General features: G+C 39.9%; 1 protein-coding gene and 1 long non-coding RNA gene across 3 annotated transcripts in view; one reads left to right on the plus strand and one right to left on the minus strand.

The window, feature by feature from the left end:
• Nucleotides 1-15,656, plus strand: part of LOC307210413 — a 186,543-nt gene that overhangs the window by 23,953 nt on the left and 146,934 nt on the right. The gene's annotated exons all lie outside the window — the stretch shown is intronic.
• Nucleotides 11,022-15,656, minus strand: part of LOC307210254 (myosin-4) — a 60,880-nt gene continuing 56,245 nt past the window's right edge. The window contains exons 34-40 of the mRNA XM_079965858.1: nucleotides 14,692-15,000; nucleotides 14,398-14,601; nucleotides 13,063-13,188; nucleotides 12,800-12,970; nucleotides 12,604-12,708; nucleotides 12,390-12,485; nucleotides 11,022-11,453 (exon numbers count right to left, since the gene is read on the minus strand). Of these exons, the coding sequence (XP_079821984.1) occupies nucleotides 11,298-11,453; nucleotides 12,390-12,485; nucleotides 12,604-12,708; nucleotides 12,800-12,970; nucleotides 13,063-13,188; nucleotides 14,398-14,601; nucleotides 14,692-15,000 (1,167 nt within the window). The 3' untranslated portion in view covers nucleotides 11,022-11,297. The remainder of the gene's footprint in view (nucleotides 11,454-12,389; nucleotides 12,486-12,603; nucleotides 12,709-12,799; nucleotides 12,971-13,062; nucleotides 13,189-14,397; nucleotides 14,602-14,691; nucleotides 15,001-15,656) is intronic.

Below are 15,656 nucleotides of genomic sequence, written 5' to 3' on the forward strand. Positions count from 1 at the left end.
TTTCTTGGTCTGCAAAGTGGCACTGGATGTGTGAGAGAGAAGCCATTCATGATAAGCTGATGGACCTTGTAGAAATGGAGGTGCAGATATGAAGCACAATAATGGTAAAAGAATTGAGGAAAGCAAAAAAGGTGGTTTGAAACTACTCACAGTCTTCTTCTGCACAGTCACCCAATGGGATGAAAAAGACCAGTGCTATTTTTCTAGAAAAAAGGTGCCTTGTTCTCTTATAATGGCAATAGCACATACCTGAGAGCTGCCAGAACTGAGTTCTGGCAAGTTCTGGCCAGAAAAAAAGCCATGGAAAGACCTTTTTGGTCAGTGTCAACTAAAATGAGAGAAAATATTCAAAGATGGTACTACACACCCATGAAAAGCCACAGGTTAAAATTTAGCTATGTTCCCTTTGTAACCTGATATCACACCTTGATTTGCTCATCCTTTGTCTCCCAGATTCTGCCTTGAAACTGTCAACCAAAGCTAGTTTCTGACTTTCACCATTGTGACTTGCAATCCCTAAATTAGTGTCCTAATTCTCAGCTACAAACAATGCCTGTATGCCAACCACCACATATTCATTGAATTTTACCTCCCCTTTGATCCTCAGACAGGTCAGGCATAACAAATTAACCACTTAATCCCCAAACAAATCTAAATGCAAGAATTACATTTTATACCATTCTCATGCTTTAAAACAAAAATATATGGCTTACATCTTGCTGCTGCTGCTAATTAATAAAATAAAAAAATAAATACTCTATATTTTCACATGGGGACTTGAGGTGGCTTACAGATAAAAATAAGAACTGCTAAAAACATAGTAAAACAATAATTAAAAAACAATTGAACACTGATAAAATTAAATCTATATAAAATCTATTAAAACCCTACCAATAATGACAGTAAAACAGCATAGCACCAGCACTTTCGTTAAAAGCAGTCCATTCCCAAAAGCCTGTTGGTTACAAGAAAATCTTCACCTGCCAGCAGAAGGACAAGAAGGAATTTAATTTTGAGTCGTAACTGCAACCTTCTTTGTGAACTGCTGATCATGGAATATTACATATATAAACTATCTGGAGAATTCCTAACATACAGGAAATAACTGGAAAATATTCAACATCAAAATCTGTATATGAGAAACCTGAGATTCAGCCTATTATTTTGTCTTACAAAGATTTCTAGTTTCTCTTTGCTATGTTCTTACTGTTCCCATTTTCATGCCTTCATCTCCTATTCTGCAGCCCCCTTTGCACATATACTCCATGCTGATATATGTTACTGTACAGTTAAGATGAACTGTGCAAGCCTGTCAGATTATTCAGCTAGAGAATGTTAAGTTCGGTTTATAGGTGCTGTACATATATGTGTGCTTGCTTGTTAATAAAGTATCTCTTCTAAATTGCTATGTTGAATCTGGAACTTCATGTTAAACACAACACATGGTACCAGGAGTGAAATACATGATTTCTGGAAGTTACAATAGAATATTTGCAGGCTTTGCTTCCATTATACCTCTTACATGAGGCAGCTGAATAATGGAAAGAGAACTTTAAAACAGCCATTGTTTTCCTGTCAGTGTGAAACACTGAGAGGGAAATTGTTTACCATTAAACAATGGTAGAGATTTGAGTAAAGCAGGGATAGAAGGATACTGAGGGTTTTTTAAAGGAAAAACCCCAAAGCAAACAACTTTAACTTTTTTTTTTAAATAATTTTTATTGGTTTTCCAACACAAATAAAAACAAACAACACATTCACATACACAAACAAAAACATATAAAACATGTATAATTTCATAATCCTGTTTTCATACCCCTTGTTTCTCCGACTTCCCCATACCTCCCTTTTATTGCATCCTTATTTTTAACATTTTTTTTTAGCAATTCTCCAATAATTAATTATTTAATTCACTTTCATTACGTTCCTTTTTCTTTAACTTATTAGTTACAGCTGCGATTCTCTATTTCTTATTCCCTGACATCTAACACTCCTCAATTTTGCAATAATTTTTAAGATATATCTTGAATTTCTTCCAATCTTCTTCCGCTGTCTCTTTCCCCTGGTCACGAATTCTGCCAGTCATCTCTGCCAGTCCCATATATTCAATCACCTTCGTCTACCATTCTTCCAGAGTAGGTAGTTCTTGTGTCTTCCAATACTTTGCGAGAAGAATTCTTGGTGCTGTAGTAGCGTACATAAAAAACGTCCTATCCTTCCTTGACACCAATTGGCCAACCATACCCAGAAGAAAAGCCTCAGGTTTCTTAGGAAAAGTCCACTTTAGGACTTTCTTAATTTCATTATAGATCATTTCCCAAAAGGCTTTGATCCTCGGGCAGGTCCACCAAAGGTGGTAGAAAGTACCTTCAGTCTCATTACACTTCCAGCAATTATTATTGGGCAAATGATAAATTTTTGCAAGCTTGACTGGGGTCATGTACCACCTATAAATCATTTTCATTAAGTTTTCTTTTAAGGCATTACATGCCGTAAATTTAACACCGGTGGTCCATAACTGCTCCCAGTCTGCAAACATAATATCATGACCAATGTCTTGTGCCCATTTAATCATAGCTGATTTCACCGTTTCATCCTGTGTATTCCATTTTAGCAGCAAATTATACATTCTTGACAAATTCTTAGTATTGGGTTCTAACAATTCTGTTTCTAGTTTAGACCTCTCCTTCTGGAAGCCTATTTTCCTGTCCTGTTTAAATGCCTCATATATCTGATGATAATGTAACCAGTCTCGTACTTTAGGCTTTAGTTTCTCATAACTCTGTAATTTAACTTTTTCACCATCTTGTTCTAAAATTTCACAATATTTTGGCCAATTAGGCTCCATATTAAGTTTTTTCACCTCTTTGGCTTCCATTGGTGACAACCACCTGGGAGTTTTAAGGTAAAAGGTAAAGGTACCCCTGCCCGTACGGGCCAGTCTTGACAGACTCTGGGGTTGTGCGCCCATCTCACTTAAGAGGCCAGGGGCCAGCGCTGTCCGGAGACACTTCCGGGTCACGTGGCCAGCGTGACATCGCTGCTCTGGCGAGCCAGAGCCGCACACGGAAACGCCGTTTACCTTCCCGCTGGTAAGCGGTCCCTATTTATCTACTTGCACCCGGAGGTGCTTTCGAACTGCTAGGTTGGCAGGCGCTGGGACCGAGCAGCGGGAGCGCACCCCGCCGCAGGGATTCAAACCGCCGACCTTTCGATCGGCAAGCCCTAGGTGCTGAGGCTTTAACCCACAGCGCCACCTGCGTCCCGTTTTACTTTCTAACAAATCTTTATACCGCATCCAAACATTATATAATGCTTTTCTAACAATATGGTTTTTAAAACCCTTATGTACTTTTACCTTGTCATACCATATGTATGCATGCCAACCAAATCTATTATCGAACCCTTCCAGATCCAAAATGTCTGTATTCTCAAGAAGCAGCCATTGTTTCAACCAGCAAAAAGCTGCCGATTCATAATAAAGTCTTAAGTCCGGCAGGGCAAACCCCCCTCTTTCTTTTACGTCAGTTAAAATCTTAAATTTTATTCTGGGCTTTTTGCCCTGCCAGACAAATTTAGATATATCTCTCTGCCACTTCTTGAAACACTCCATCTTGTCCAGTATCTGCAATGTTTGAAATAAAAACAACATTCTGGGCAGCACATTCATCTTGATAACAGCAATTCGGCCTAACAAGGAAAGTCTCAACCTTGACCATATTTCTAGATCTTTCTTTACCTCTGTCCAACATTTATCATAATTATCCTTAAATAAGTTCACATTTTTAGATGTTAAGTTTACCCCCAGGTATTTCACTTTTTTTGTTATCATTAAGCCTGTTTCACTCTGAAACTTCTCTTTTTCAGCCATTGTAAGATTTTTCTCCAACACTTTCGTCTTTTGTTTATTCAATTTAAATCCTGCCACTTGACCAAATATCTCAATTAATTCTAGTACTCTTTTAGTACTAGTGTCTGGCTGTTGCAAAGTCAATACCAGGTCATCTGCAAATGCCCTTAATTTGTAATGTCTGGTTCCAACCTGAACTCCTTTAACCAACTGGTCCCCTCTAATCATATTTAACAAAACTTCCAGAACTGATATAAACAATAGAGGGGATATTGGACATCCTTGTCGTGTACCTTTTTCTATTGGTATTTCTTCTGTAACCACATTATTTACAATCAGCTTTGCTCTTTGTTTAGAGTATATTGCACCTATACCATTTTCAAAACCTTGGCCCACCCCCATTCCTTGGAGATTTTTCTTCATAAAACTCCAGCAAATGTTATCAAAGGCTTTCTCCGCGTCCACAAAAATTAAAACCACCTTCCTATTGATGTCCACTTCTAACATTTCCAAAATATCTATAATGTTCCTCACATTATCTGACATATGTCTCCCCGCAAACAACTTTAACGGGAGGAAACAAAGATGGGTACAACACAGATGCTAACACCAATAGGCTAATGCAACATAGCCTTTCCCAACTTCCTTCTCACTGTACTCAGACCTTATTTGAAATTGCCACTCCCCCACCCCACCACGTCTATTCAAATATCTGCCATTGTTTCGAATTGCCACTTTCCCCCTATGTTTTCTCCTTCCATGCTTTACTCACACCTCTGCTGTTGTTGTAAACCACTACTTTCCCCCTGTGAGTGTCCCTTCCTCCTCCCTCCCAAGTGATAGCCAATACTGCTGTGCAGCCTGCTTTCTCCTTTGCTCCGCTATCCCACTGTGGCCATGAAAATCCAGGATTGTCATGCAGCACTACAAATCTTTCAATGGGGGCAATGCAACGACAGCCTTCCATTTCTATGTATAGGAAGAAAAGAGTTACTCTTAATTTACTGCAGACTCTGGCTTTCGTTAATCAACTTTCTCTATGTATTCTGCAGCTCTGAATTTGAGTGACAGGGCCTTAGGGAAACTTAGGGAGGTCAGATTTCATGGTTGGCACAAAACGATCTGACAGACGTGTTTGGCATTCTAAGAATTTAAAAGACGAGACTCAGAAACTCAGCTGGTGCAAGACAGTATTACTCCAATGGCATTCTCAAGACTTATTTATGTTTATTCATCATAACAAAAGTGTTATATTCAAAGTAGCACTAAGGGGAACATTCCATCAGCACAAAGATTTTTCCTTGCATAATAGAACATCCCCACCTCTTCTCCCCGCACACTGCTAAGTCTGTTCTGGGAGTTCCCAAACCCTCTGAAGAAAAGATGGGGCTGGGGGGCACACAAGGGAGGAGAAGGGTGAAATAATTTTGTACAATTATTTAATTGAATACACCCAAAGGGATATTCTGATTGTTTGAGCATACAATCTATAGTGCTCAATGTTATTCTTTTATGTATAAACAGTATTTTTATGCCACCTTTACAACCAAAGTTATCTGAGTGGCACACCTAAATATTGTTAAAACATAACAAACAATTACAGTATTAAGGCACAGTGTAGCATAGATTAAGCAATACAGTTAAATACAAACAGACCTTAAAAACTTTTAAAAGCCAAAATCTCAAAATCCATTTAAAAGCCACAGAGAATAAGAAGTCTCTGCCTCTCTGGGGTGCTAACACAGAGAACCCCTTCTTCCTTATAGCCACATGCCGGATCTCACTTGGCAGTGGCACTCCAAAGAATGAACGACCTCAAAGTTCAGTTAGGAGCAGTGATTTTTCCAGGGGTACTCAAGGGTACACAGTACCGGCATCTTTGTTGTTGTTGAAAAGTGTGGCACTTACTTGTAACAACTTTATGGCGAGTACCGACACCTTTCTTTCTAGGAAAAAATCATTGGTTAGGAGTATCAATCAATCAATCAATCAAACCTTTATTGCATTAGCATACAGCCATAGCAGGATAAAAAAAAAAATGCTAGAGACAAACAACCAAACAAAATTCAAAGCGATATTACTGCGAATGTATATAAAGCATATAATGGCCCCAAAATAGGCTCGGGACATTAGGTTAAAGGTAAAGGTAAAGGTACCCCTGCCCGTACGGGCCAGTCTTGACAGACTCTGGGGTTGTGCGCCCATCTCACTTAAGAGGCCAGGGGCCAGCGCTGTCCGGAGACACTTCCGGGTCACGTGGCCAGCGTGACATTGCTGCTCTGGCCAGAGCCAGAGCCAGAGCCAGAGCCACACACGGAAACGCCGTTTACCTTCCCGCTGGTAAGCGGTCCCTATTTATCTACTTGCACCCGGAGGTGCTTTCGAACTGCTAGGTTGGCAGGCGCTGGGACCGAGCAGCGGGAGCGCACCCCGCCGCAGGGATTCGAACCGCCGACCTTTCGATCGGCAAGCCCTAGGCGCTGAGGCTTTAACCCACAGCGCCACCAAGAATTAAGACAGGTCCAGGTCTAGGACACACTACCCCGTCAGAGTAGCCCTGAGTTTCAAGGCCTGCACTATAAAGATTGCCACCCCACGTGTAACTTGGGGATTTGCGTCCACAAGAAGCGATTTCAAACAGTCTTCCTTAGATGTGATGGTGGACGGGATCAAGAGGAGGAGCTTAGTTCTTATTAGCTCATAAATAGGGCAGTAGAAAAAGAAATGTATGAAGTCCTCTACTTCATTCATTGTGCATGGACATAGACGCTGAGTAATAGGGGTCTTAGAGTAAACCCCCTGCAGGAAGGCTGTGGGTATAGAATGGAAACGGGCCATGGTAAACGCTCTTCTCAAATTGGGCTCCGTCAGGTCTATCAAGTAGTTGGCAAGTGATCTTACCACTTTCACTTTAGGGAGCCACATGGAGAGGCGAGCTGTGGTGGACTGTGCCCGGTCCATGGTCTCGTCTCTAGTAAGAATCCAGGCCCGGATTTTATGTTGATCCCAAGCTGACAGCGTGTCCAGATCTGGGAGGGAGTAGCGTGCAGTAATAGTCTCCATGGCCTTGGACCATTTATTGCTATGAGAACTAGTTAAAAAGGCTTGCCTGGCTAAAAGGGTGGTTAGGAGTAAATTATCCTTCACATAGCTTGACCGCGAGCTGTGTAGAGATTAAAAGGTCAAATAGGCCCAAAATTAATTAATTAATCAATTAATTAATCAATTATAATTAATAATTAATTAAATAAATTTGTATGCTGCCCTATACCCATAGATCTCAGGGTGGTTCACAACATAAAATTGCAATATTAAAAAAACACAAAATACATGATAAAAATAAGAATAGAAACAAACCAATAATCGCCCCTTCCACAACACATTTAAAAGGGCATCTGCACGTGGCAAGGTGGAATACAACATATAAAATCCACAAAGATATTCCTAGAAACATCATCAAATACTGATAGGATTCAAAAAGAAAATTCATGTTGTAAAGTCCTGTCTAAACAAAAATAATTATAATTGCAAAATATGTCTGAAGGAAGGGAGGGATTGTTTGTGGAAAGCCAGTAGCGTTGATAAAGAAGTGGTGTAATATGCTCAAAATGTTCAGTTAACAACCTTGCATTCTGATTTTAGAAGTTTCCAGGCCACTTTCGAAGGAAGCCCAATGTGATGCATTACAGTAATCTAATCAGGAAGTTGCTAGAGCATGGATAACTGTAACTAGGTTATCCCCAAGTTGGGTCACAGTTCATTTGTCAGATGCAATGGATAAAAGGCACTTTGAGTCACTGAGACCACTCGGGCCCTGAGTGACAATGTTGGATCAGTGGAGTTCCCTCAAACTGCAGGGAAATGCCTCCAGAACATGCTGAATACCACTCAAATAGGAACATGAATCGTCCACTAGCAATACCTTCATCATGTCTAGAGTGAATCTTAGTTTATAGTCTTTGATCTAGTCCATTACTGCACCTGAGCACTCAGAACACATCCTGCCTTTCCAGGATTTGATGAAAAAGAGAGATGGAGCTGAGTGTCATTTGCATATTAATGGAACCTTTGTCCAAATCTCCAGATGATTTCGACCCATTTTCATTCAGATGTTAAGCAACATGGAGGAACAGATGAAACACTAAAACATAATTTCCAAGTGGTCAAGAAGAAATCTTCTAGCATCAATTCCAAGTCGTCCAAGTAGGAGTAGAATCACTGCAAAGGAGAACTTGCGCCCATCATGGGCTGACTGAGTTCTGGCTGCGCAGCCCCACTCTCTTGTCTCAGAGAGCATCAGTGGGCTTTACTGCCTAGTAGGGCAAAACCAAGGAAGAGCAACACCAAAGAAGACCAAGGATGAGTGCCAGCGGAATCACCCTGGCATCATGAAGACACCATGTCATTTCTGTTCCTGTACCAGACTTTAATGACATTTTTATTGTGATAATCTTTTGTAAACTAGATTGAGAGCCTGTGAGGGTAATAAAGTGGGATAGAAATGTTCTAAAAATAAAACAAATAAGTAAAATATATAGTCATAGCTCATCTATATATACTCTGTTAAACTGAAGAATCATTGCCCACAATGAGGCACAGCGAATTGCAGAGAAACGGCAGGAGCCAGGTGGCACTTTTAAATGTATTTCATCCAAAATGTATTTGGGGGTTAGACCAGATGACCCTTGGGATCCCTTCCAACTCTACAATTCTATTATTCATCCTTCCCATAAGCTTTAGATTTGACCTTCACAAAAATGATCTATCCTTCTTGTTACTTTAAATTAGCACCCAGAAGCAAATGGAAATTTTTGTTGTGCTATGGTCTTGCTTCCCACTCACAAGGATTTACTGCTTTCTGAAGAGCACAGAGAAATTCATATAGATTATCTCAGACATGGCATCTCCAATATGGCACTTGTAGGCATCACAGCTCTCTCAAACACTCCCCTTGGTGCCCCCTAAGTGCTGCCTTTCCTTTAAAAATGGGCTCCTTTGGGAGGAAGAGTGGTGTATGAATTTAATAAAAGAAGGAAGAGTTCTTTGTGGTTTTGAATTTTTGTTTTTGTTTTTGTTTGAGATAGGATTGCCTTGCTTTCTTTTATGTTTCGTTTGTTTTTCTTTTTTTGCTGGATAGGTTTTTTGCTTAGGATTTATTTTTATTTTTTTGTAGGTGAGGATTCTGAGCCCACAACAGTGTCTTAGATTCCCATTTGTGCATCTGAGCCCAGAAAAATTGAAGATCCCAATCTTAGATATACACAACCACCTTGTATGATAGACTGGTATTATATTATCCTCATACTATAATGGGCAGCAGGCAGGGGGTACTGAGACTGAGATGGTACTTTGCTGAAACGTGCACTCCCTGCTTTGGGGTTTGATGCTTCAGTGCACTTCCCTCATTGGTGTTTGAAGCAATGTACACATGATCAGATCATAGCTGCCAACTTTTCCCTTTTCTTGCGAGGAATCCTATTCGGAATAAGGGAATTTCCCTTAAAAAAAGGGAAACGTTGACAGCTATGGATCATATAGTCCCTTGAGAAATAATGCTGTCTGATGCATTTCCCCTCAAACCAGCTTCTGTCTGATTTGAAAACATAAGCCACAGTAAAGTTGAGGTATGTACATTTGGGACATCCATTGTGCATGTGCAGATGAAGCGCATTGCAGGCATGGGGAAACCAAATAGGGAAAACGCATCTGGTAAAGACATCCCTGCCCTGTCTCTGATGTGTATGGCAAGTGGAAATGTAGCTTAAAGGTGGGGTGGGTGGATGATTACTTTGCTACACTTTTCTGGGGGGGATGCAGGGGTACACATACCCCTAAACATTTTGTGAAGCTTTGTACTTTTGTCCGTTTACTGTAATTATTTTTCCCAATTTGAACTATAAAATGGTGATTTTCTTGAGTCAAAATGAGAGTACTCCTAAACATTTTTTAAGAAAAAAAAAAGCACTGCTTTCAGCCATTAATGTGTACATAGCCTAAGACTCAGCAGCAGCACACAGATCAAATTCATTTTGTAAGCATAGCACACATCCTACCTTTTTTCCTGACAGGGACTCAAGGCTGCTTACCACAAAAAAAATATTTCATTCCATTTATCTGTTGAAGGTCTTATACACGATCACTTCCCTTGCACATTTTTTCTAAACAATCTAGTGAGGTAGGTTTGGCAGAGAGGTTGCAGTTTGCTCAAGGTGACAGGTGTGTATGTGTATATGACGTCTTTATGTGCGGTGAGATCAAAATGCAGGAGAAGCTTCCTAATGCAGACTATAACGTCCCTGTTTTTATCTCAGAAATACTGGAAGGTATGGGCTCAACCCATGATAGATGAAAGCATCATACTAAAGGATAAATGTCATATTTTATTATCCCTGCTTACTTCCAAGATGCTTTGATATTTATCTTCTATATTCACTTTGCTGGTGTTTTGAAAGGTGTTTTTTTAAAAAATAAAGTTGAAGTTGTTTTCTCATCCTGACTGACTTTCTTTGGTGAAGAATCAATATATTACAAGTTTTAATGGGGGTTCCATCCCTCTCCACCAGAAAATATTTATATTGCAGCTTAATTTAGAATGCTGTACCTTTTCTTGATCTCTTGTGAAATTCAAAAACATGCATGCTTGTCATTATCTGATGAGGAAAGACTTACTGGCTAAACAGTTTGTGTCACTGTTTGTGGTCACTGTTTTTAATATTGTATTTTAAATTGTTGTAACCTGTCTTGGGGCCTTAGGGTAAAAGGTGGGTAATAATAATAATAATAATAATAATAATAATAATAATAATAATAATAATAATCTGTAGAGTAGAGCTGACTGTTCACAGCTCAGTCAGGCATTTGAAGTTGTTTTCCTTTAGGGATACTTGTTCAAATGTTTAAATTTGTGAGTACTAATCCATTTAATTTGTCTCAAATGTGACTGAAGCAAAGGGAAACCAAGTGCTTGATCCACAAACCACTTAAGCTTCCCTGCTTGGATTTTGGACCACCATCCTAACCATGTCTAGCTAGAAATAAGTCCCAGTGAAATCAATGGAATTGACTTCCAAGGAAATGAATTTAGGATTACAGACTTAAACCACCTAGCCCAGAATAATCCAATTGGAGTAAAAAAAGGGACTTTGCCATTCAAAATTGTCTGACTCAAAAGAATGGTAACAATAAGATCTATATTGACTTCTCCTCCAGTTCAATAATTATACTACTGAAATTAAGAAAGCTTTGGTTAGCCAGAAATTATGATGTACATGAAATGCTATGAAAAGAATAGTACTGTATAGAAAAGCAACACATAAAATCTTTTTTGTCATCTTGCAAAGGAATCTACAATCTTTATTTTCTAGAAACTGAACAATGATAATTACAAAAGTGACAAAGAGCTTCACATTTTGCGCTTCTCTTCAGTCACTGCAGCTTTTTGTTGAGCTTATTCTTCGCTTACAACAACTTTCTTGTGCACCTCTCGGGTCTTCACCCGGAGCTTGTTAACCTGGGACTCAGCAATGTCAGCCCGCTCCTCAGCCTCTTCCAGCTCATGCTGAATCTTGCGGAATTTAGACAGGTTCACATTGGATTGTTCCTCCTGAAAATGGATAAAAATATGAATCAAGGTACTGGATTTTTAACACTTAAATAGTATAAATGATTTTGAGTATAGGAGAAAGCATAAATCTCAGTAGCAGCATTGGGACATACAGTGGTGCCTCGCAAGACGAAATTAATCCGTTCTGTGAGGCTCTTCGTATAGCGGTTTTTTCGTCTTGCGAAGCAAGCCCATTGACAGCTTAGCGGATTAGCGCTATTAGCGGTTTAGCGGCTTTTAGCGATCAGCTGTTAAGCGGCTTATCAGCCAATCAGCTGATAAGCGGTTTAGCGGCTTAGGAAAAGGGGGAAAAAGGGGGGGAACCCGCAGGAACTTGCAAGACATTTTCGTTTTGCGAAGCAAGCCCATAGGGAAATTCGTTTTGCGAAGCGCCTCCAAAATGGAAAACCCTTTCGTCTAGCGGGTTTTCCGTCTTGCGAGGCGTTCGTCTTGCGGGGCACCACTGTAATGCCAAACCTTGGTTAGTTTAGCTTGACTGTTCTTTGTACATTCAGACCTGCCCATGATATTATTGGTCAGTATATTACCACTTTAATACTATTACATGAGTTGATAATGTCTTTAATAGACTACAGAAATGCACAGTTTTTATTGTGAACTCCAATGTGTACAGTAAAGTGGTATGTAAAAGTGACTATTGCTATTTCATATTGCTTTAATTACTCAGACTGCTAAAGGATCTTCTCTTAAAAACAATATGAGCAAGGTTTCTGCAATCTTCCCATTATGAAAATTTGGGTTCATGTTACTGAGGGCACAATCCACTTATGTGAAACTCCCCTGTTTCATGCAACTAATTCTGCCACATGGAGACTAATTCATTTTGTACTTATTGATAGAAATGAAACCTTTGCTATATCAAATTTACCTTCATAATTCTAGCTCAAGCTACAGCAAGTTCAGAATAATACTTACAGCTTCTTCAGATTGTCTCTTGTATGCTTTCACTTTCATCTGCAACTTGTCAACCAGGTCCTGGAGTCTAAGAACATTCTTTCGGTCTTCCTCAGACTGGACAGAGCAGGATATTTTTTTCACAAAAGAAAAGAAAACAACATGAGTACATCTGATTATAAAATGCTTTCACCAGTTCCTCCAAAAGATGCAGAAAAAATATATCTGTCCTCACCTGGTAGGTTAGTTCCTTTACACGTCTCTCATATTTGCGCACACCCTTGATAGCATCAGCACTGCGCTTCTGCTCATTCTCAACTTCAGCTTCCAGCTCACGTACCTGGGGAAAATGGAATTAGCCATTAGCTGCCCAGCTGGTCAATTTGTTCAAGAAGTTGAACTGAGTGAACTTGTTTACAAGAAATACATACTCTGTGCTCCAGTTTCTGGAGCTGCTTCTTGCCACCCTTCATTGCCAGCTGTTCTGCCTCATCAAGACGGTGTTGCAAGTCCTTCACTGTCTGGTCCAGGTTCTTCTTCATCCTCTCCAAGTGGGCACTGGTGTCTTGTTCCTTCTTGAGTTCCTCAGCCATCATGGCTGCCTATTAATAGAGAAATTTTCCCCAGTTTAGGAAACCAGCCATGCCAACTGCAAGCAGGATTATAGTTTCAAAAGAAAATCTGCCCAACTCACATCAGTGATGGCTTTCTTGGCTTTCTCTTCTGCATTGCGTGCTTCCTGAATAGTCTCTTCCACTTCACTCTGGATTTGTGAGATGTCTGTTTCCAGCTTCTTCTTGGTGTTGATCAAGCTAGTATTCTATACAGAATGGGAGATCGTAGTTTTCGTAAAGGGCCAAGCCTAAATATGTCATTCATATTGCTTGCATTTTGTACAAAAGAATGATGTTGAGTACAGTTGCAGGTACTCAGAAATGAGCCACAAACCTTTCCCCAGCATACCTATGATGCAGAAACCAGCTCTGTTGGGCTCCTCCCTCCCTCAACTAGGGAATGGGAGAGGAATTTGGTTTGGTTTACATTTTAATTCACACATCCTGAAACCATGTGTAAAACTTAAATACATCTATATTTCAAAATGTGCCCTTCTCTGAAGTTTGTGATGCAAAAAATGTGTGCAGAAAAAGATATTGAGGATGTGTGAATAAAGATGCATTTATCAGTGAGAATGACATACCAAATGTATTATATTAGGGAAAATTGCTTGCATACAGAAATGTGCATATTAAGAGAAAGGCACACTAAAATGCTGCTGCTATTGTTGCTAATAACAACAACAACAACAATAATAATTTTAAAAAATGAATTTTGTGTTACTTTTTTAAAAATACAAACTGATGAGGAAACTTAGTGAACTGAAGATTGGAAAAATGAGAAACAGAGAGAAATCAAAGCAGATAGTTTCATTCATCCCTACCCTCAACTGTTACTTGGTTATTTCATCAGGTTGCTGCCAAGCAATTATCATTCTATCAGGCAGCATCAGAAAAAAACATAGAAAGGAGGACCACTACATCAATTCCATGAGGGGACCAGCTTCATTTGGCTCCTCTTACTCAAATGTTTCCATTCTATCTGGTCATTATAACAACTATGCTACTTTAATAACTGGTGCCTGTTTTCCTCTTCCCTCCTTATGCCTTTTTCTTCTTGAGTCATGCCTTGTAAATCACCTTTCTATGAACAAGGACTATTTTGCTTGTTATTGATCTTACGTAAACTGTTCTGGAACATTTATTGGCTAAAGGGTTTGCTAAAAACACACTAAATAAATAAAATGAGCTCCCTTCAAGGTCTTAACTGAGTACCAACGTCCACTTCATGTCCCTTGACAGTAGTGATTCTTAATATGATGAGAAAAAGAGTCTGTGTGGTGATGAGTAGGTTAATTGCCTATTTACACATTAGCAACAATCTCTTTATTTCTGGAGCAGAGCCTACACCTGATTTATCCCCACTGGATTATCCTCATGTCCTTGTGTGTGCCCATTACATATTAGAAGCTCACCTGGGTGTGAAGAAGTTGCACGCGCTCACTGGCATCCAGAAGTTCCTGTTCTGCAATTTTCCTGCCCCTCTCTGTCTGTTCCAGAGCTGCACGGAGCTCCTCAATCTCAGCCTGCATCAGATTAGCTCTGCGCTCAACCATGGCCACTTGCTCCTTCAGATCTTCCTGGCTCCTCATAGCTTCATCCAAATGTATCTGGGTGTCCTAAAAAATGATATTGAGATATTATTGTGAGACCATTCTTTGCACAATAACAATCACAACTATATCCTGATTACAGAAATATATATGAACCTTGAGTATTCCTTGGGTGTTCCTGAGGTTCTTTAATGCCTCAGCAGCTTGGCGGTTGGCATGGCTCAGCTGGATTTCCATTTCATTCAGATCTCCCTCCATCTTCTTCTTTATTCTCAGGGCATCATTCCTGCTCCTGATCTCAGCATCCAGTGTGCTCTGCATGGACTCTACTACTCTCAGATGATTCCTCTTCAGCTGATCAATTTCCTCATCCTTCTCTGCAATTCTCCTGTCAATATCAGCCTTCACCTGGTTGAGCTCAAGTTGGATGCGGAGGATTTTGCCTTCTTCATGTTCCAGTGAGGCCTTAAGAAAATCATTTATAACAGCTGTTAATAATGGTCTTAATTTGACAGCTGTTTCCTTATTGAAGTACGCTCAGCATTATATTGAATATACTATTTAGCAGTGTATTCACCACATTTCCATACTCAAAGGAAGCCATCTCAGAAATGCTACCTTTCACACGTTCAGCTAGGTATTCAGAACTTGACCTGGGGACATCTTGGCATAAGTTGAACCTGAATTAACGGATGGTCTTCACTTGTACCAAAATAGAACTAGACAGCTGGTACTTAAAATTCTAAAGGTCACAGAGTGGCTTTTAAACTGACCTTTGGGGGAAAGCTGACAAGAACTGGGGAGCATCTGGTTTGGGACAGAGCATCTGTAAGGGATGAGGGTGCAAATGTTCCACTTCATCAAAAGAGGATGGGGTAAAAAATAGCAGTAAGCATACAGTAATGCTTCTATTTCCAATGGCCATGCATGAGTGCTAACAGTTACTCATCCCAAACAGTACCATCCACACATAAGAGGGAAGTATCAGAAGATCTGAGGGAACAGCAATGTTTGCAGAAGTACAAAAAAGGGTGGGACTCAGAAGCAGCCTACAAGAGAGCAGAGCTTGCTCAGTGACCACAGAATGTTGATGGCTGAAGGGCAGGGAATGGAATGGAATG

This window comes from Podarcis cretensis, assembly GCF_951804945.1.
Source record: "Podarcis cretensis genome assembly, chromosome: 2".
NCBI lineage: Eukaryota > Metazoa > Chordata > Lepidosauria > Squamata > Lacertidae > Podarcis > Podarcis cretensis.